General features: G+C 41.8%; 1 protein-coding gene across 6 annotated transcripts in view; it reads left to right on the top strand.

Annotated features, from left to right (window-relative positions):
• The first annotated feature begins 920 nt into the window (after positions 1-920).
• Positions 921-20,070, top strand: part of SHPRH (SNF2 histone linker PHD RING helicase) — a 121,337-nt gene continuing 102,187 nt past the window's right edge. The window contains exons 1-5 of one of the 6 annotated variants that reach the window (XR_003999624.1): positions 921-1,144; positions 2,064-2,175; positions 10,160-10,822; positions 11,231-11,360; positions 17,770-17,832. Coding sequence is in view for 5 of the 6 variants with exons in the window: in XM_030556507.1 (XP_030412367.1) it covers positions 2,113-2,175; positions 10,160-10,822; positions 11,231-11,360; positions 17,770-17,832 (919 nt within the window). In the remaining variant the exon portion in view is untranslated. Of the gene's footprint in view, positions 1,145-2,063; positions 2,176-6,939; positions 7,038-10,159; positions 10,823-11,230; positions 11,361-17,769; positions 17,833-20,070 lie in introns of all 6 variants that reach the window. The other 5 variants (XM_030556510.1, XM_030556507.1, XM_030556509.1 and 2 more) reach the window with 5 other exon arrangements.

Raw genomic sequence — 20,070 nt, 5'->3', positions numbered from 1 at the left:
CAAGCAGGTCTCCTTCCCTGCGGTTTGCAGGGTGGTTCGGGGAACGCGAGAGCAAACCGCGGCGAAGCTGGTCTCCTTTCCCGGTTTGCTCTCTCGTTCCCCGAACCCCCGAGCAAGCAGGTCTCCTTCCCTGCGGTTTGCAGGGTGGTTCGGGGAACGCGAGAGCAAACCGTGGCGAAGCTGGTCTCCTTTCCCGGTTTGCTCTCGCGTTCCCCGAACCCCCCTTGAAGCCGCCCAACAGCGCTGCAGTGTGGCCACATCTAACACCACTTGCAGCGCTGGTTGCTGTAAGTGTGGCCACTCTGCAGCGCTGGCCCTATACAGCTGTACTAATACGGCTGTAACAACCAGCGCTGCAAAATTTTAGATGTAGACATGGCCAAAGTGACCTGGAGTTAGGAGCCCTGGTGCTGCTCCTCGCTCCCCTCTCACAGCCCCCTAGAGGTGCAGGGAGGAAAAGCAGCGGGGGGGGGGGGGGAGGGGAGAGCAGCAATGCCAGTTGCTCCAGCCATCTAGATCAGCTGCCCCAGTTGAGCGCGGGAGCGGGGTACAAGGGGCGCAGTGTAGGAGTTGGGGGGAAAGGGGAGGTGCGGAGCCCTGGGCACTCACAGGGGCCAGGGGCAATAGGGGGCACCCAGCCCTGCTTCCCACACGTTTCCCCCCTACCCCTGTGAGGGCGGGGCGGAGGAGGCTGCGGGCGTTTCACGACGGTTGCTCCTTCTCATCCCACGAACACCCTTGGATCCGACCGTTCCGGGCTATCCCGTCTGCGTCTTCCCTGACCCCGCTCACTGCCCCCCCCTCCCCTCCCCTGTGCTGCTGCGAGGAACCCACATGGGGCGTACAGGCCCCACCCACTTCTCTCCCCTGCTTTGGGAATGGCCATTGCGCATGCGCTAGCTCCGGGCCCAGAAGCTCCTTTCTGCTGGCGCAGGCTCTGCTAGGCAGGAGGCTCCTTCCAACACCGGACGGGCGCGCTCTGGTGCCGTCGGGAGCGCGCGCGCGGCTAGAAGGCCGTTGTTGACTGTGGCCGCCGCTTCTCGTAGAAGAGCAACTGGCCGGAAGCGGCCCGCCCCTCCCCCAGCCGCCGGAGGCGCCGCAAGGGGCAGGAAGGAGCCGGCGCGGGAGCTGGCCTATCGCCTAGGTAGGTTCAGGGCGGGCCGGCGGGCGCCTGCCAGTCTGTGGGTCCTGTCCCCGCAGGGCGCCCCCGTGTCACAGTGCAGCAGCCGCTCCCTCGGGCTCCGCCGGCTGCCTGCGCCTGGCTCCCCTTTCGCCCCGCTTTCAGTCGAAGTGCCCGGTTGTGCTGTGAAATGGCAGAGTGTCTTGGCCTCCCAGTCTCCCCGCCCCCCCAAGGAGGCGTTCAGGTGGTTAGACGAGGCCAGAGGCGGAGTGGGGCTGAGCCGGGCACCCAGTTACATCAGCCTCTCTGGGACGAAGCGGTACTTCTGGTACAGCAAAGCGGTGACAATTCCCCCTTTGGATAAAGTGCAACCTCGCTTAGTTGTGCTGTTTGTCCGAGTCAGCCTGGCAGCTCTTCGGGACAAGGGCCCCTTGTTTCTGCAGCAATGCACGAATAGGCGGTGCTTTAGAAAAGGGGGAACACACCATTGCACATAAATGTCCCTGCCCCAGAGGGCACATTGAGCGGGAACATTGCAGTACAGTAGAACCCCAGTTTACCCGTTATCTGGCTCTCCGGATTAACCAAAGCATCCCTGGCGCGCACACAGGAATAGAGGAAGGGAATTTGACGCTGTAAATCGCGGGTGGCGGGGCTCAGGCTGGCAGCCTCGAAATCCCCCACCCGTTCTTCTGTTTATCTGAATTTTTGTTTATCCGATCTGGCCCCAGTCCTAGTTAGATCGGAAAAATAGCGTTCCACTGTGTAATGTTATACAGCAGAGTGGGGGCTGTGAGCTTCACAGCTGGAATGCTTCAAAGAACAACTGAGTTTTCAGAAGTTCTTTCAGGGCAATGAGTGTACTTTGTTTAGGTTTGCAAATGGGTGTGCGCATGTATGTTACTTTATAAATATTAACTCTGTTTGCTCTGTATTCATGCAGTAAGTGTGTAATAAGGAAAAATAAAGATGGAAGACTGGTGAGTGCAGTTATGATGTCAGTAACCTTGGTGCTGCCCAAATTTCATCAGCTTCTAAAATGCAGTATTTTGGAGGTATCAAAATATCATACATTTCCTTCCACCTTAATAGCTTTATTTGGAGTAGTCCGCTGAGGAGAAATGTTTATTATTCAAAAGATACTGTTAACATCTGCTTTCATATTCTTTTGATGTTTCAAGTAGCTCCCTAGCTAGCAGCTACAGAAAAAATTGGAAAAATGAGATGTTAGAATGTGTGACATTGGTGCATGCAATAATAATGTAAAAACATAGTGTAGGACAGTGGCTTTCCCTAGACATTTTCAATGGAGGTACAGCAGACTTCCTTAGAATTCTTAGACATAGCCTGTGGACTCCCAGGTGTCCATGGCCATAGGTTCAGAACCACTGGTCTGGGAAATTTGAGCTCCTGTAAAGAATGATATAAAATAAAACAAAAAAAAAAAACAACACATGCCCAATACAATAAGAAATGTGATATAGCACAGTTTTAAAGATCATTGCAAATCCAGAAGGTATATTAGAAATCCTTTAGCTTTGTGTAGGTTACATAAATTCCCAATCTGTCAAATACTTAGCCACATACTTTTCTTTGCAGGATTGGGGCCTCATATTGTGGACATGATTGTTTCATACATGATTTTAAGTGTCCCTTTAATTATAATGTAAACATTTCTTTAACTATGTTTGTCATTAAGACCTGTATTCAGCTGGTCCTAATGACAAACATTATGTATGCAGGGAGAATTCCATGGATTTGATTGAAGGATACTGACCTTTGTTGTTCACATTAAGTGCAAGAATTCCAAAAATTCAATTAGCTTGTCTTTGTTTTTTCAATTCTTAAAGCTTGCACTTTTCTCAGTATTGGTACTAATAATCAGTTTCACTTTCATATGGGTTAAATTTAAGTTGACAGTGTCCATTTACATTGAAGAAGCATATTTAATGTCAAGTTAATAACACTAGATTTGAAATATATGCATAATATTACATATACTATATTAGCCTAAAAATGTTTGTCACACTCTTGTTGATTTTACTTTCTTTATTTTAATGAATGGGGAATAGTCCATAGGCAGACAGGAGATGAAGTTGCTGAACTGGAGCCTTGGAAATAACCTTGATTATTGGAGTTGGGGGAAGGGTGCCAGATTTTCTAATCCTGCTTGTACAATAGTGTGTATATATTTGCATGTTGTCTTATTTAGCCATGTGAACATGCAGATACCTCCTTTTTTTAAATATACACATTGGTCATTTGCTTGCCTAAACTACATGTGCAAAAGTTTTCATGCAATTGTGTGTCTAATTTGAAATCCAGTCATTATTTCCTCAGCTGTTGGAGCTCAGTTGTTCTTAGATTTATGTTACAAAGGATGAAAGCTTGTCTTTTTCTGAGTACATAATGCTGGCCATTTTGTGGAATGTCAAAGCATTGCTCAGAGGCTGCTATCACACACCCTTCAGCTGGATGAATGCAACAAGAGCAGTTGCCAATTAGGGGAAGTATGGGGAAGTTTTTGGCTTTATAATGAAAGGTATGTGGGATCTTAGAATGGTGATTAAATTTGATTCTGAGACTATGTACAATGAGAGAGTCCAATTCACATGCCAGTGATTTTAAAAGGATACTACTGATTTCTCTTATATTAGGGCTCTCAGTTAATCAGATTATATCACATAATTAGATCATATTATTATTTTTATTACAAATATTTGCTCTGTAAATATGATAAAAGAAACAGTATTTTTCAATTCACCTCATACAAGTACTGTAGTGCAATATCTTTATTGTGAAAGTGCAGTTTACAAACGTAGATTTTTGTTGTTATATAACTGATCTTAAAAACAAAACAATGTAAAATTTTAGAGCCTACAAGTCCACCAAGTTCTACTTCTTGTTCAGCCAATTCCTAAGAGAAACAAGTTTGTTTACATTTACGGAAGATATTGCTGCTGGCTTTTTACTTACAATGAAACCTGAAAGTGAGAACAGGCATTTGCATGGCACTTTTGGAGCCGGCATAGCAAGATGTCAAGGTATTTTTCCCACTTTGAACGTTAGCGTCCAAAAAGTGGAGACCTGCATATACCCGTCTAAGCTTAATTCCTAGGTTAGATCTGATAGCGCTGCCACCAACCAGAAATTCCAGTGTCTGGTACACTCCCTGTCCCCTAAAACCTTCCGTGGGGGACCCAGGACCCAAACCTCTTGGGTCTTAAAACAAGGAGAAATAAACCATTCTCCCTCCTTCCCCCTCCCTGGGTTACCCTGAGAGGCTACACTGATCCAAACTCCTTGGATCTTAAAACAGAGAGGAATTAACTTTCCCCCCACCAATCCCATGGTGAGTTTAGACCAAATCCCCTTGGGTCTTAAACAAGGAAAAAAATCAATCAGATTCTTAAAGAAGACAGCTTTTAATTAAAGAAAGAAAAAGTAAAAATTATTTCTGTAAAACCAGGATGGAAAATGTTTACAGGGTCTTCAGCTTATATAGACTAGAGGGACTCCCTCCCCCTTAGCCTAAGATACAAGTTACAGCAAACAGAGGTAAAAATTCTTCCAGCAAAATACACATTCACAAGTTAAGAAAACAGCCATAAGACTAGTCTGCCTTTTCTAGCTAGTACTTACTATTTTGAACATGAGAGACTGTTTCAGAAAGATTGGAGAAAGACCTGGTTGCACATCTGGCCTCTCTTAGCCCCAAGAGCGAACAACGAACAAAACAAACAGCACAAACAAAGACTTCCCTCCACTGAGATTTGAAAGTATCTTGTCCCCTGGTTGGTCCTCTGGTCAGGTGTCTGCCAGGTTTACTGAGCTTCTTAACCCTTTACAGGTAAAATAGACATTAACCCTTAACTATCTGTTTAACACAAGGTGTTTACATGCCAGATATACTGAACATTCGTATGCGCCTTCATGCTTCGGCCACCATTCCAGAGGAGATGCTTCCATGCTGATGACGCTAGTTAAAAATATGAGTTGATTAAATTTTAACTGAAAGCCTTGGAGGAGAATAGTATGTCTCCTGCTCTGTTTCACCTGCATTCTGCCATGTATTTCATGTTATAGGAGTCTTGGATGATGACCCAACACATGTTGTTCGTTTTAAGAACACGTTCGCTGCAGATTTGACAAAACGCAAAGAAGGTACCAATGTGACATTTCTAAAGATAGCTACAGCACTCAACCCAAGGTTTAAGAATCTGAAGTGCCTTCCAAAATCTGAGGGAGACGAGGTGTGGAGCATGCTTTCAGAAGGTTTAAAAGAGCAACACTCCAGTGTGGAAACTACAGCACTCGAACCATCAAAAAAGAAAATCAACCTTCTGCTGGTGGCATCTGACTCAAATGATGAAACTGAACATGTGGGATCTGCGCTGCTTTGGATCATTATCGAGCAGAATCCGTCATCAGCATGGACATGTCCTCTGGAATGGTCATTGAAGATGAAGAGACATATGAATCTTTAGCGCATTTGGCACGTAAATATCTTGCAACACCAGCTACAACAGGCCCATGCAAATGTCAATTCTCACTTTCAGGTAACATTGTAAACAAGAACTGGCAGCATTATCTCCTGCAAATGTTAACAAACTTGTTTGTCTGAGTGATTGACCGAACAAGAAGTAGGGCTGAGTGGACTTGTACGCTTTAAAGTTTTACATGGTTTTATTTTTGAATGCAGTTATTTTTTGTACATAATTCTACATTTGTAAGTTCAGCTTTCATGATAAAGAGGTTACATTACTGTACTTGTTTTAGGTGACTTGAAAAATACTCTTGTATTTTTTGCAGCACAAATATTTGTAATCCAAAATAAATTTAAAATAAACACTGTACACTTTGTATTCTGTGTTGTAACTGAAATTGATATGTATCAATAAATCAATCACAGAACAGTATAATTAAGTGAATGAAACTTGTTTTCAATGTTTATTTATAATTTTGAAAAGTGAGGATAAGACAATCTGTTTTGTGTACATCCTGTGTAATAGTACATTATGTAAAGTGTAATATAATATGATGAGATTTTTACTAATATATCTGCATATCAGTCAGTTTAATGAAAAGGCAGTCACATCTTGCTATTGTTCCATGTCTTGAACTCCTACTGAAGTCAGTTTTTTAGGATCATGCACTATTGCCAAGTCCCCCACAAAGAGCTTACCCCAGTTCCCAGTGAAGTGAAGACTTCCATTGATTTTAAGAGAAGTTGGATTAGAGAACATACTGTAAATCAAAAATTCTTACTGAAAATCTTCAGGTGGTCTTTTTCAGCATTACCTGTTCACTTAGACAGGCATTCTACTCTTCATTAAAATGTAAGACTGGAAGGGACCTAGTTAAGTTATCAAGTCAAGTCTCCTGCACTGATGCAGGATTATGTATTATCTAGTATCAGAGGGGTAGCCATGTTAGTCTGGATATGTAAAAGCAGCAAAGAGTCCTGTGGCACCTTACAGACCAACAGACGTATTGGAGCATGAGCTTTTGTTGGTGTTTGTCTAACCTCTTCTTAAAAACCTCCGGTGATGGAGATTCCATAACCTCCCATGGTAATTTGTTCCAGTGCTTAACTACCCTTATAGTTAGGAAGTTTTTTCTTCTGTCTAACCTAAATCTCCCTTCCCACAATTTAAATCCGTTTCTTCTTGGACTGTTCTTGGTGGTGAAGGAGAACAGTTTATCAGCTGCCTATTTGTAACAACCTTTTATGTACCTGAAGACTGTTATCATGTCCCCACTCAGTCATCTCTTCTCAAACTCTAAGCAAACCCAATTTTTTCAATCTTTCTTCATAGGCCATATTTTAATTATTTCATCCAGTTTCCAAAATTCATCATGATTTTATGCAAGTATACCTGCAAAGATCCTTCTCTGAGGACTGAACCTTGATGTGGTGAGTGCCTATGACTTAAATAGGCTGCTCCGCAGTTTACAGGGAATTTAGCGCCATGCAGGTGCTCAGGGAACCCACCCCGGGACCTGCTGCAGCCAGGGGAGGGGTGCCCCTCCCCTAGCCCCAACCTAGCCCGGCCTCCAACCTGCTATGGCTGGGATGGCCCAGACCTGCCGCAGTTGGGGCGCATCTACTGTAGCCTGAACCTGGGTGGCCCAACCCTGAAACCAGGGAAGACCCGGCCTGGGCCTGCTCGGGCTGGGGGAGGAGTGCCTATACTGCAACCTGAGTCGAGGGGCGCTTTTCTCCACTAGCCGAGGTGCTACTGCAGGGAGAGAGAGCTGGGGAGAGTCCTTTCTCTGTGCTGTAGCCCCGGAGCACCCTCCTGCACACCAAACCCCTCATCCCCAGCCCCACCCAAGAGCCCGCACCCCCAGCCAGAATCCTCACACCCCTGCATCTCAACCCTCTTCCCAAGCCCTGAGCCCCCTCCCACACTCCGAACCTCTTGACCCCACCTCCACCACATGAATTTTATGTGCACTGATATGAAGGTATTGTGACACATTTCACCTCCATTTTGGTGCACATAACAAAATTTTTTCCGCAGGAGTGGGGAAAAATTAGCTCTCCGAGTACAAGTAGTGTTGCCTCTATGCCAGCAAGATTTACTCTTCTGGCAGGGCTATCCAAGTTGGACCGGTCAGAGGATAGAGACCATACAAAAACCAGTCCACTGGCCCTCCAATTTGAGGGTTGAGTGATGGACCAATAATCTATTCTTGTGTGTGGGGAAAAAAAAAAGTTGTAGGAACAGAACAAGGTAGCCATTGTGTTCAGGGACGGCAGAGCCATGCTTGTGTCTTAAGCAATGTTTGATGGTATGGGAAGGGTTCAGGTGTAGTTGCACATAGTCTTCTCTGTTGGTCCTTCATTGTGAGACATCCAGTTGAAGAGCAATACCATGTGCTTATAACTTGAAAAGAGATACTGCTTTGCGAAAGAGACTGTAAGTTGTCTCCTTTTATTACCCTGGAGTGCTTATTTTTTCACTTACTCTTTTCATACAATTCATTTATGAAACTGTTGAAACTCCAGACTCTAAATGGCAGTATGTTTTTACAGTTCCTTGTGCTGCTGTTGTGGATGATGAATGATCAGGAGCTGCAATGAGAATCTGTTTTAGCAGAGAAACATAAAATGTGGGCCATGTGATCAGAGGGAGCAGGTCTACAAACAGCTTACAGCTAGCTTCCTTTAGGAAAATGTAGCTTCTGTAGAGTTAGATTATTTGATTAAGACAAAATTTTGGGGTATTGTATGTCAAGCCTATGAGTCTCTTACTGTGTCAAATTCAAGAAGAGAAGGTCTTGAAGAATTTCTGGAAATGTTCTGGCTCATTCCAGAGCTAACCCCTCCTTAGCCTTGGGACTACTAATGAGTAGTTTAGCATATCTGCTTCTTTGTTATTGTATTTCAGTAACAATTTTCGTACAGGAGGTATAGATCTGTTAATTTGACCGATCTTTCCTGGCAAATGAAATTGAAATTATACAAGGTCATTATTTTGACCCTTTTGCTGAGTTCAAGTGTTTTACTGAGCTAATCTAAGTCTCTCTAACTATCTTTTTTGAAGATCCAGTATTTTAACAACTACCTTTTTGAATATATAGTTACTAACTTCTCAGAACTGATTGCATTTATTGTGACCATTGATCCTTAATGTTCCCCATGTTCCATGTACTGTATTTACCATATGTAAATTATTGACTAGTAGGATTATGTGTAAAATAACCTCTGTGCTTCAAAGTTCAGATTCAACAAAGCACGTAAGCACGGGTAGTTCCACTGAAGTCATTGGGACTACAAGTGTTCTCAGAGTTATGCATATTCCTAAATTCTGTGTTGAATCTGGGTTTAGTTGCACCCACAAACTGCTAAGGACTCTTGTGCAAGCTACTTCAAGAGAAGAGTATTCCCAGGCCTTGAAAAAAATGTATCAATCACTTATTAACTGGGGGGCGGGAGATGGGGTTGCGGTGCTAAAACTGCTAAGCCGTGGTAGGTATTAAGAGTAGAATGACATCACTAGGGATGTACCGGGACAACAGCCTACTGAGAAGCTCAGGCTCCAAACCATATTTTATATTCTGTCATCCTCTGTCTAGTATGTGCTGGATAAATTTGAAACTACATCCCACTTTGGGTGCTTGAAGTTATAAGAAACTTTTTGTCTCTTCTCCTTTGGAACCCACAGGCTGTTACAAGTGGATTGGCCTCTGCTTTCCAGGGATAACACTTTCCTCTGCTTCTGCTCATAGTTTTCTTCAGCAGCAGCAGTGTGAAATTAATATGATCCCTGACGTTTTCATAACTGTCCACGGAATTCTGAATAACTGCAGTGAAACTGTTCAGTCTTCTTAATTTCAATCTGTTGCTGCATGGCAAAACTAAAAGCAGCAGACTCATTGAATTGTTAACAGACTCCAGGTGACAGCGCTGCATAGGTTTACAATCAGTTTGCATTTGGAAAATTGTCTATGTAATCAGAAGTACTATTAAAAAAAATCCCAAATTTTTAAATTGTATTAAAATTGTTAATATGTAGGCTCCCCATTTGCTAGGGAAAGCTTCCTGCTTACCATAGGAGAGTGGATTTTTCAAGCCTTTTGTGTAACCTTTCACTTTGCAGTTTCCATGGTCTGTCTTACTGTTTAATTATAACTTCCAAGAAACATTTTGTTCAAGAGGAAAAAGTAGTCCTGGTGTTATCTTCATTTGAAAAATAAGTGGTGTTGACTAGAAAGTTTTTGGATGATGATTGAACTAGGCAGAAGAAATGAGTGAGTTCCTTTTTCTGATTAAAATATGGTGGTTTTAAGAGATCAGTTGCTTAAGACACATCTTTTTACATGGCTTTGTTTGTGTGACTTCTTGGAGCAGGAACAAAACAGTGTTTTATAAAACTGAATAGACGCTTTGAGCCATCTGTAGAACTCCTAATGAGCAGAGTTGTAACTAATGTGACTTCTGCAAACTCTTCAGCTATAGCACAATAAAAGATTTATGTTGGTATCTAATTAGTGTTATCTACCATTGACTAATATTAGTCCATTTTACAGAGACTGGGACACTGCCAGCAAAATAGCAAGATGAGTAATCGTCGAAAGCATGCGCCTCCACTGAGGATGGATGAGGAGAAAAAGAAGCAACTCTGCTGGAATATGCATGAAGACCGAAGGAATGAGGTAATACTATTGGATGATAACATGGATGAAGACCACCCTGTTCCAGGTCCAAGCACCTCTTCTGTATCCTTTGTTGTAGATGATGATAGCATTGATGAAGGACTGGCTTACAGAGAAAACAGAGGGTCAAAGTCAGTGGGTTTCTCAACAGATGACGGAGAAGACTCTTGCTCCATCTTGACCTCTATATCTGTACAGCTAAATATTATTGTCTCGCCTTACCATTCAGACAATTCCTGGAAAGCTTTACTTGGAGAATTTGTTCTTCAGCTTCTTCCTCAGAAAATTCTTATTGAGAAGATCCATAAAAGGAGTTTTACTTTGAGAGCAGATTCTGGTGATCAGCTGCAAATCTGTGTTCATACAAGAAGTGGAGAAAAGGGAGTGGAGGAGGAAAAAGAAAGCGTTGGTGATTATGAAGAGGGCATATCGGTGGAATCATCCCTCAATAGTGAAATGTTAGAAGACTTGAGGTGGTTGCAAAAGAAGAAGGTAATTGGACTTTATCAAAGACCTAGAGAAGATCAAGCATTAAAGGTATTTGTTCTTGCAGTTTATTTTAAGAAGGATTTTCAAATAAAAATAGCTCATTTTGTGTTTGGTACCATAAAATAGTTGGGTAAACATTTGACAAGTCCAGGTCCTACCACACACTTCTAGAATACAGTGCAAAGTATACTCTTAAGTGGTTATCTACATACATATTTTCAGTGTTTTTGAAATGTGTTCATTACACATTAAGGTCACTTAAAATGAATTTAGAAACCATCTGAGTTCCTAAGTGTGGCATACTAAAATTTTGCAGAGGGTTAAGAGATTAACTCTATCCATAGCCACCAGTCTTCAAAATTTACCAAATGTGGCATTGTTCTGGTTTTTGTGTTTGTTCTCTAATTCTATTTTAATTCCTTAATCATTTTAATTTCTTACAAATATGTTTCACAGGTTGGAATTTACCTTCTGGAAGCTGGTTTAAGCAAATCAGAATTTCTCAGTGATGGAGGTGGGAGAATAAAAAAGGCCAACCAGCTGATTCAGAAACTAATGGAAAAGTACTACAACTTTATAATTCCAGGTAACATAATCTATCCATCATGCAGTTGAATGTTACTGCAGAACTGTTTTACTATTAAAGTTTTTCTTTAGTTCAATGATGTTTTTAAGGAAAAGGCAAGAAGTATACCGCATTTTTGTCTGTTATGACAACTGTCTTTGTCAGTAAATACATAGTCTTCACCACCATAAATATCTGGACACCCCCCCCCCCCCCCGGGCAGTAATTTATCTTCATAACACCCTTCTGAGATAGGGAAGGTGGAAGTATTTTCATTTTACCGATGGGAAACTGAGGCAAAGAGGTATGGTCCCAATCCAGTGCCTATTTCAATCAATGAAAAGATACAATAAAATTATGTGGGTACTAGATTTCTCCATGATCACACGCGAAGTCTCTAGCAGAACCAGGAACTGATCCAGATATCCTTTGTTCCCAGTCTCGTGCCTTGACCACACCATGCTTCTCTCCAGACCACTAATGGATTTTGGTTATCAGAGACAAAATCTGGAGAAATGTGTGGATAGGGAACTTGTGCAGGGGAAAGACAAAGATTTTCTGCATGTGGGGTAAAACACTAGTTTAAATCCAGTATGAAAGGTTACTGGTAGATTCTATCAGAAAGATGCTGCTCTAGACAAAGTAATCACCCTCTCACTTTTATGACTAATGTTCACATCATTTAACTAAAATCATACAGCTCAATAAAAAAGGGAACATGGGGACTTGGAAATCAGGTAATTATCACAATGTCTTTATGGGTGTGGGTTGGGGTTTATTGTTTATCATACTACAGCTCTTGAAGTTGAAGTATTACAGATTAAACTTCCCATTTTTTTTCCTAAAAGACCCTGCTCAGGTTTATCTTTATCTACAATTCCGTATATTTTTTTTAATCACATTTCCATTACCCCCTTGGTATCTAAGTGCTGAATTAAACCATAAGTTCAGAGCACCAAAAGTTTTCTGTGTCCATTTGCCTGGAATGCCAGAATATATTAATTTGTATTTTAAGGAACTTCATTTTTTTTATAAGTGGTGTTTCAGGGGACTTTTATTTTAAAAGGGTTTTTTTGCTGTACCCCAAATGCTATCTTGTTGCCTTTCCCTTTCATTTCTACCTCATTTCCTTCTGTATCTTTGATTGGAACACCTTTCCAGTCCAAGTGTCCAGCCAGGCCTGTGCTCTCTCCAATAGGATTGCTTCTGTGAGGAGGCCCACAAAAACTAAACTAAGGCACATGCTCTCTCCCACCCTGCATTTTATAAGAGGAAGACTTAACTTTGATCTTTTTTTTTTTAAAAACTTCCCCTAGTGCATTTTGTCTCATTCAGGTCTTTTAATTGATTTTGAGATCCTCAGGGGTAGAGATTGTCTGTGTCTTGCATAATGGCAAACACAGAATCAGTGCTTAATAAAATAAATAAAATCCCCAGCTCCAGTTATTTTAGCAAAACTCACTGAAATCTACCAAGTTAAATACTAAGGCAAAATATGTCATTTCTAAACCTCTGTGGTGGTCCTAAACAGAGATTGTAGAATTAACTGGGTCCTTCTGGATAACTTACAGAGATCTTAATTTTATCTGCTTTAACAGAGCTGTCATTTATAATAGGCTATTCCTGTGAATGCTATAATACAAATACTTCAAACTACTACTTGTTGCTTCAGTAGACTTACACCCCTAGGCTTTCTAAAATTGAGCTAGCCTTCTCCAAGGAATGAAAAATAGTTTTGTGCTGTAAAATCCAATGAGAATAAAGCATGTAAATGCAGTGTGCTGTTCATATATTTATTCTGTTTAAGGGTCAGCACTCTGGGTTTTTTTCTTGCATCAATACCTGGGCACACATGTGACATAACTCTTTAGAAATTAAATGGCAGCTGGATGCATTATGTCCCCAGGTTTCTCAGGAAGAATAAGCCCTTTAGTTTTTGCAGGGTGTAATCTGCTTTTGTAACCAAATAAGAACGTAACATAAACATAACGTTTTCCATAAATCTAGACAAAAGGAGGAGAAAAAGCCTTCATTTTTGAGAAGTGATACCAGATTATAAATGTAAAAGTTTAAATATTCAACCTTAAAAAAAGTTCCTCTGAAAACTGTACAGTAACAGTGAGAGTGTTTTAGAACCTGAAAGAAACACCGCTGTGGTGGGTAAAATGGCTAAAATGCTGAAAGCCACAACCTCCGATGTCTGACAGAAGATTAATTTGAAACATAGGGTCTACCAAGAAATAGAACATCACAGAACATTTAGCACCCCAGCCTTTGAGAGAATTAAAGGCATTGAGATGTAATTTGTTATACATGTTTATTGAATCACATTTTAAAATGATATGATGGGTAATATTGAATATTCATTATGCATGAATAGTGTAGAGGAAGGCTTTAACAAAGCTTTTTAAATGATCCATTTATACAGTAAATACAGCTATTTTTCCCTCTCTAAAATGTTTGAAAATATGAGTATCTGTGTGATTACATTATTGAAGAGCACAAATAAGAAATGTGTGGACCATATATGTTCAATTGTACTAAATATTGTTTTACATAAAAACTTAATCTGTTTTTCATTGCGTGCTAGTCTCATGTTAATAAATGTAAAGTGTTGAAACCATCTGGGACTTTAAGTCAAAAGTACCCACAGCTGAGTATCCGACAATAAGGGTATGTCTACATGCAGTAAAAGACCTACGACTGACCTGGGTCAGCTGACTCAGGCTTGTGAGGCTTGGGCTGTGGTGCTATAAAATGGTAGTATAGACACTGGGCTGTGGTACTATAAAATGGTAGTATAGACACTGGGACTCGGACCAATGTCTATGCTGCAATTTTATGGCCCTGCAGCCTGAGCCCCACTAGCCCAAGTCAGCTAACCTGGGCCAGCTTAGATTGTGCAATGAGTCCTCTATTGCAGTATGGATGTACCCTAAGAGACAGGGATTTTTTGAGCTCTTTTATTTGTTGAGCTTTAGCAATCAATGGGCTAATTTATCATTAGCACTGACAAGTTGTAGTCTTGCTAATCCACATGCTAACTTTGCCACTTCTTTTACTGAATGTCAAAGTTTCACTTTCAGAAAGAACTCTAGTCTTTCTTCTCTCCAGGTCCTCTTATTTCTTTCCATTCACATGATGCTGAAGCCATCCCTGCTGCCTTAGATATATATATATTTTTAAAATATCACTTTCTTGCTCACTGAATAAATATAGAATTTGTGCTTACTAGATGAGAGCATCAGTCCATCACAGCTGGTAACCTCTCTCCAGTGGTGGTTGCTCATGCTATAGAAGAAGACAAAACTACTCTGCCCCTAATATTAATTATGTAGCCCCACTATAAAGCACAAGTGCAAATAAAATACATAGTTGGGCAGCCCCAAGAGGTTTATAATATAAGGCCCTGATCCTGTAATAAGTTCTGTATGGGCAGACCCTTACACCCATGAGGAGGCCAGTTGACTTTGTCATTGTAGTATTGGGGTCTAAATTGTTTTTCTAGAATACAAAGTATCCAAAAAAAAAGGCAGGAAGGCAGGAAGAAAAATAATACCCCAAACAATTTATGTACTGTGGTGTTATAAGAGTATGCATAAGAAATCTTTTAACTCCAGTATTGATCACTGTGGAACAGATCCACAAAGGGACTTTGGTCCTGAAACATTCAGTGTTGCAGCACCTAACTTTTAGTTGCCTACAAAATCACTAGAATGACACTGATCCGCAAGATTGAGTTAGGCATCTTGGCTCCTATATGGTGAATGAAGGAGATAGGTGCCTTAGACTATGATCCACAAAAGCCAGAATGCTAGGCTGGGGACAGCTTAAGCTAGCCAGTGGGAGATCTTGGCAGGAGAGGTAGGACCTAAGCTTCTCCTCATTTTGAGATAGCAGTCTTAGACTTAGGTGCCTGTCTCTGCTAGCAATCCGCTAATGAGGTCCTGAGTCTTGGACTCAGGCAGCGTAAGCACCTATGTAGTTTCTTGGAAGAATGAATTAGGCACCTGCCTTATGTCACGCAAAATAGCCAGAGGAAGAGGTGCCTACCTTACAACTTTTAGTCCAGTGATTAGAGCACCCCTGTGTCTCTGCTAGAGGATTTGAACAATGGTTTCCCACCTCTCAGGGGAGTGCTCTAATAACACAGCTAAGGGATATTCTGATGTTGGGGAGGGCCTCTTCATCACTATCTCCTGTTAAAGTTGAAACACTGTGGATAAATAATAGAAGAGTGATTGGAGCAGAAGGACTGGACACTGAGTCTCCCACCTCACGTGTCCTGAACCACAGGATTACAGAGTCATTTTCTCTGTCTGGCCCAAAGACTTTTCCACTGTGGATAAATACTTAAATGGTCATTGGGCCAGAGAAAGGGAAAATGACACTCTAATCCAGTGCTTCTCAGTCCGTGGGCCACATGCAGCCCAGTTAGCACACAGCTGCAGCCCAGCTCAGCTGTGTGCTAAAGGCCGTGGCTCCCAGCTGCCCTGCCACGCGGCAGGCTCCAGGCTCCCACCGTGGGCTCTGGGCTCCTGCCCACCGTGGACTCTGGGCTCCTGTCTGCCCTGCCATGTGGCAGGATCTGGGCAGCCGGCTGCTGCCTGGCCCTGCCGCAGCTGGGTCCGGGCAGCCCAGCCCTGCACAGGTCGGGTCTGGGTCCCCGCACAGTAGGGTCCGGGGTTTGGCTCCATGCCTCCCACCCCACCCGCACCCAGCTGTCCGCTCCTGGCCCCACTCTGTGGAGGGGATCTGTGGGCAGAGGTCACTGAGCATAGGGGTTTGTGCGGGTTTTAGGTGGGGGCACTGTGATTCTCAGCCTGCGGTCCAGTTAACACTTTGTGGGCCGCATATGCCTCCTAGAATGATAAATAGGTTGAGAACCACTGCTCTAATCCAATGGTTAGGGCACCCACCTGGGAGGCAGAAGACTCTGGGTCTGGTCCTCCTGCTCAATCACTTTTTTCTTTTTCTGCAGTAGAACAACTTCAACAGGCGAGATTGTGGGAGGTGCCCTGCCCCAGTAAAAATATCCCATATCTCATAGGTAAGGGCACTCTCTTGAGAGGTGGGAGACCCTTTACGGGAAGGCAGACCTTGCCTGGAGCACCCTCCTGTGAGGTGCACCTGCTGTGCTGCAGCATATATCTCAGTTTCCCCTCTCAGGTAACCCAGAGAACTTCACTTCAGACTCTCTGTTTAAACAATACCTCTCCTGAAGAGCGGTTCATTACCAAATATAGTGCAAATAGTCTTTAACAAAAGTTCCAAAGCATAGTTCATAACATCCTCAGTGTGTATAGTCCTTAAAACTCTACTCTTCTCGATGGGAACGGCCACAGCCTCTCTGCTAGGAGATCACGGTCTCCCTGGGGTGGTGTCTTCTGCCGTGCTTAGGCTCCCTATTCATCCTCTTCCAACCCTCTGCCAGGACAGCTACCCCAGCCCTTCTGGCTAGAGTGCAATCCCACTTTTCCCAGTGAGGACCTCCACAGCCTTTCTCTTGGAAGTGCCTTTGTCAGGGGAGCATTCCTCAGTCCCCCTGGCCCTATCACTGTTCCTCTGGGGTCCAGCTCCCCAGGCTTGGAGATGTCAGCAGGTAAGTTCCTCTGCTGCTGCCCCTGCCTTCAGCTGCTTCTGGCCCTTGCTCATGCTCTTAGCATGACATCTTCCTCTACTGCTCTTTTTGCCTTCAGACTCTGCAGTGTTGAATTTCATTTTATTGTCTATAGCCCAGTTCTCCAGTTTATCAAGATCCCTTTGAATTTTAGCTCTGTCTTCCAGAGTGTTTGCAGCAGTGCCTAGCTTTGTATCCTTTGCAAATTTGATTAGTGTGCTCTCTTTTTCTATATACAGGTCATTAATAAAGATGTTATATAACACTGGACCCAGAACAGATACCTGTGGGACCCTGCTTGAGACCTCTTTCCAACCTGACATCATCATTCCATTAATAGTTACTCTTTGTTTGCGGTTGGTTAACCAATTATGTATCCATTTAATGGGAGTTCCACCAAGTCTGCATTTCTCTGGCTTACTTATGATAATGTCATGTGGGACTGTGTCAAAAGCCTTGTTCAAGTCCAATATATTATGTCCACCGCATTCTTCCTATTCACCAAACCAGACTTTGTTGCCTTTTATGGTAAAGGTATTCAGTGTGCTAATCCCTTGCTCCCTTTTTTCTCTTCCTTCCAAGAAGTTCTTCATTATCATTCCTAACAGAGCCTTAACACCTCATGCTTTTAGGATGCCAGCCCGAATCAGTGTCAGATTGTATCTTGGAAAAAATGTGGTGCAAGGTGTGTATGTCTCCAGTATTAGCTGCAATCGATAACTTCCTTTGAGATGTACTGTTACTCAAATTTAGCAAAGGTTCTAACAACTCTTAATCTTAGTCAGTATCTTGTTTGTTTATATCTTTCAGTATGGCTGATCATGAGACCATTGAACTTTTCTGGATTCATTCTGAATCTCCAGTTGTTACATTGTTGAGTATCTGGTCTATGTTTAGTTAATTTGTTCTATAATAGGTATTAGAGATGGGGAAAATTTACTTGGTTGGGCTGCATATAAATCAGAGTCCAGCCCCTACCAGGGCAGGATTGGTTTCTACAGTATAATTTCTAATGTTGTCTAGTCTGATTTTTTTTAAATGACTCAAGAAATTGACCTTTATCATCTTATCTTTGGAGGTTGTTTTGTAATGTAAACTTGCTATGAATTCTTCATTAATTGAAGGTAAAGAGGACTGTCATTAAAATTATTGTGCAAACTCACTGAAGGGAAGCCAAGTAGTTTCCCAATAATTTTCTTAAACGCAAACCTTCCTTCCTACAACGGCAATAAGGTACGAATGCTTCACAGTCCAGAGTTTGATATTTTTTTCTCTTTCTCTGACTGTCTGTTAACAAACTTAAGATGTGAATTATATGTGACATAATGTGATTTGGAAATATTCCTAATAAGTTTAAAATAAATTCAACATGGTTTTCCAGTTTAATAAAAAGGAAATTATAGCCATGAACTAGAAAAATTAATTATATGACTCGGAAGGGGAACATTATTCTGATATTTCAGAAGTTTCCTGAAGGGAATTCTTCAGAGGGAAGATGTTCTTTCTCTTGGTGTCAAACTTGGCATTTCTAATAATTCTTTAATTGGAACACATGGTGATGTAACAACTCAGTAGAAAGAAATGAAAAGAAAAATCCATTATAATAGTGCCTGTGACTTTTCTAGACTTTTTAATAAAGGGCAGAATGATAGGTCACTTGACAATGATGTTAGCTAATGATAAGTCAGGGGAATCACTGAATTTTGCCCTTCCTCGGGGTTAAATCTGCCTCTATGTGTGTGTTCTGTGTGGGTAGAGAGACTTTATGAATTAGGGGACAATGTAGAACTACATTGTGTGTGGTTAGTAATCCACTAAATTAACTGTAAGTGTGAGAGCTGTGCTTTTTAGTTCTGACTTGATTAACTTAATCCTATTAAGGATTAAATTAGTTTGAGACATAAATGGTAAAAAGAAAATATTCTACAAATACATTAAAAGCAAGAGGAAGATCAAAGACAGCATAATCCCATTACTTAATTGGGGGGCGGGGGGAGGTTGGGAAACAGTCACAGAAAATGTGGAAATGGTGGAAGTGCTAAATGACAACGAAAAGATTAGTGAACCTACCCTATGCAAAACATAGAGAATGCTAGTTTTAATGAGCTAGGGTCAGATATCTGAGCCATTAGTAATTATCTTTGAAAAGTTATGGAAGATGGGAGAGATTACAGAGGACTAGAAAATGGCATTATATTTGTCCATCTATAAAAAGGGAAATAAAGACAACGTGGGAATTTCAGACCAGTCACGTTAACTTCAGTACTTGTAAAGATAATGGAGCAAATAATTAAGCAATCAGTTTGCAAACACCTAGAAGACAAAAAGATGATAAATCATAGCATGGAATTGTCAGGAACAAATTATGTCAAACCAACCTAATAGCTTTCTTTGTCAGGGTAACAAGGCTTGTGAATAAGGTGATGTGGTATATCTTGACTTTAGTAAGGCTTTTGATACTGTCTCACATGACCTTCTCATAAACAAACTAGGGAAATGCAACCTAGATGGAGTTACTATAAGGTGCTTCATAACTGTTTGGAAAACCATTCCCAGAGAGTGGTTATCAGAGGTTCACAGTCAAGCTGGAAGGGCATATCAAGTGGAGTCCCACAGGGATCTGTTCTGGGTCCAGTTCTGTTCAATAACTTCATCAATCCATTAGATAGTGGCATAGAGAGTACACTTTTAAAGTTTGCAGATGATACTGTACTGAGAGGGGTTGCATGTGCTTTGGAGGATAGGATTAAAATTCAAAATGATCTGGACAAGTTGGAGAATTGGTCTCAAGTAAATAGGCTGAAATTCAATACGGACACATGCAAAGTACTCCACTTAAGAAGGAATAATCAGTTTCACACATACAAAATGGGAAATAACTACTTGGGAAGGAGTACTATGGAAAGGGATCTGCAGGTCATAGTGGATCAGAAGCGAAATAGGAGTTAACCTTGTAACACTGTTACCAAAAAAAAAAAAGAAAAGCAATCATCTTTCTTGGGATGTATTAGCAGGAGTGTTGTAAGCAAGACAAAAGAAGTAATTTTTCTGCTCTACTCTGCTCTGATTAGGCCTCAATTGGAGTATTATGTCTAGTTCTGGGCAACATAT

This window comes from Gopherus evgoodei, chromosome 3 (genome assembly GCF_007399415.2).
Source record: "Gopherus evgoodei ecotype Sinaloan lineage chromosome 3, rGopEvg1_v1.p, whole genome shotgun sequence".
In the NCBI taxonomy this organism is placed as follows: Eukaryota; Metazoa; Chordata; order Testudines; family Testudinidae; genus Gopherus; species Gopherus evgoodei.
The sequence above is the reverse complement of the archived record's forward strand: the minus strand, read 5'-3'. Positions and strand labels throughout refer to the sequence as shown.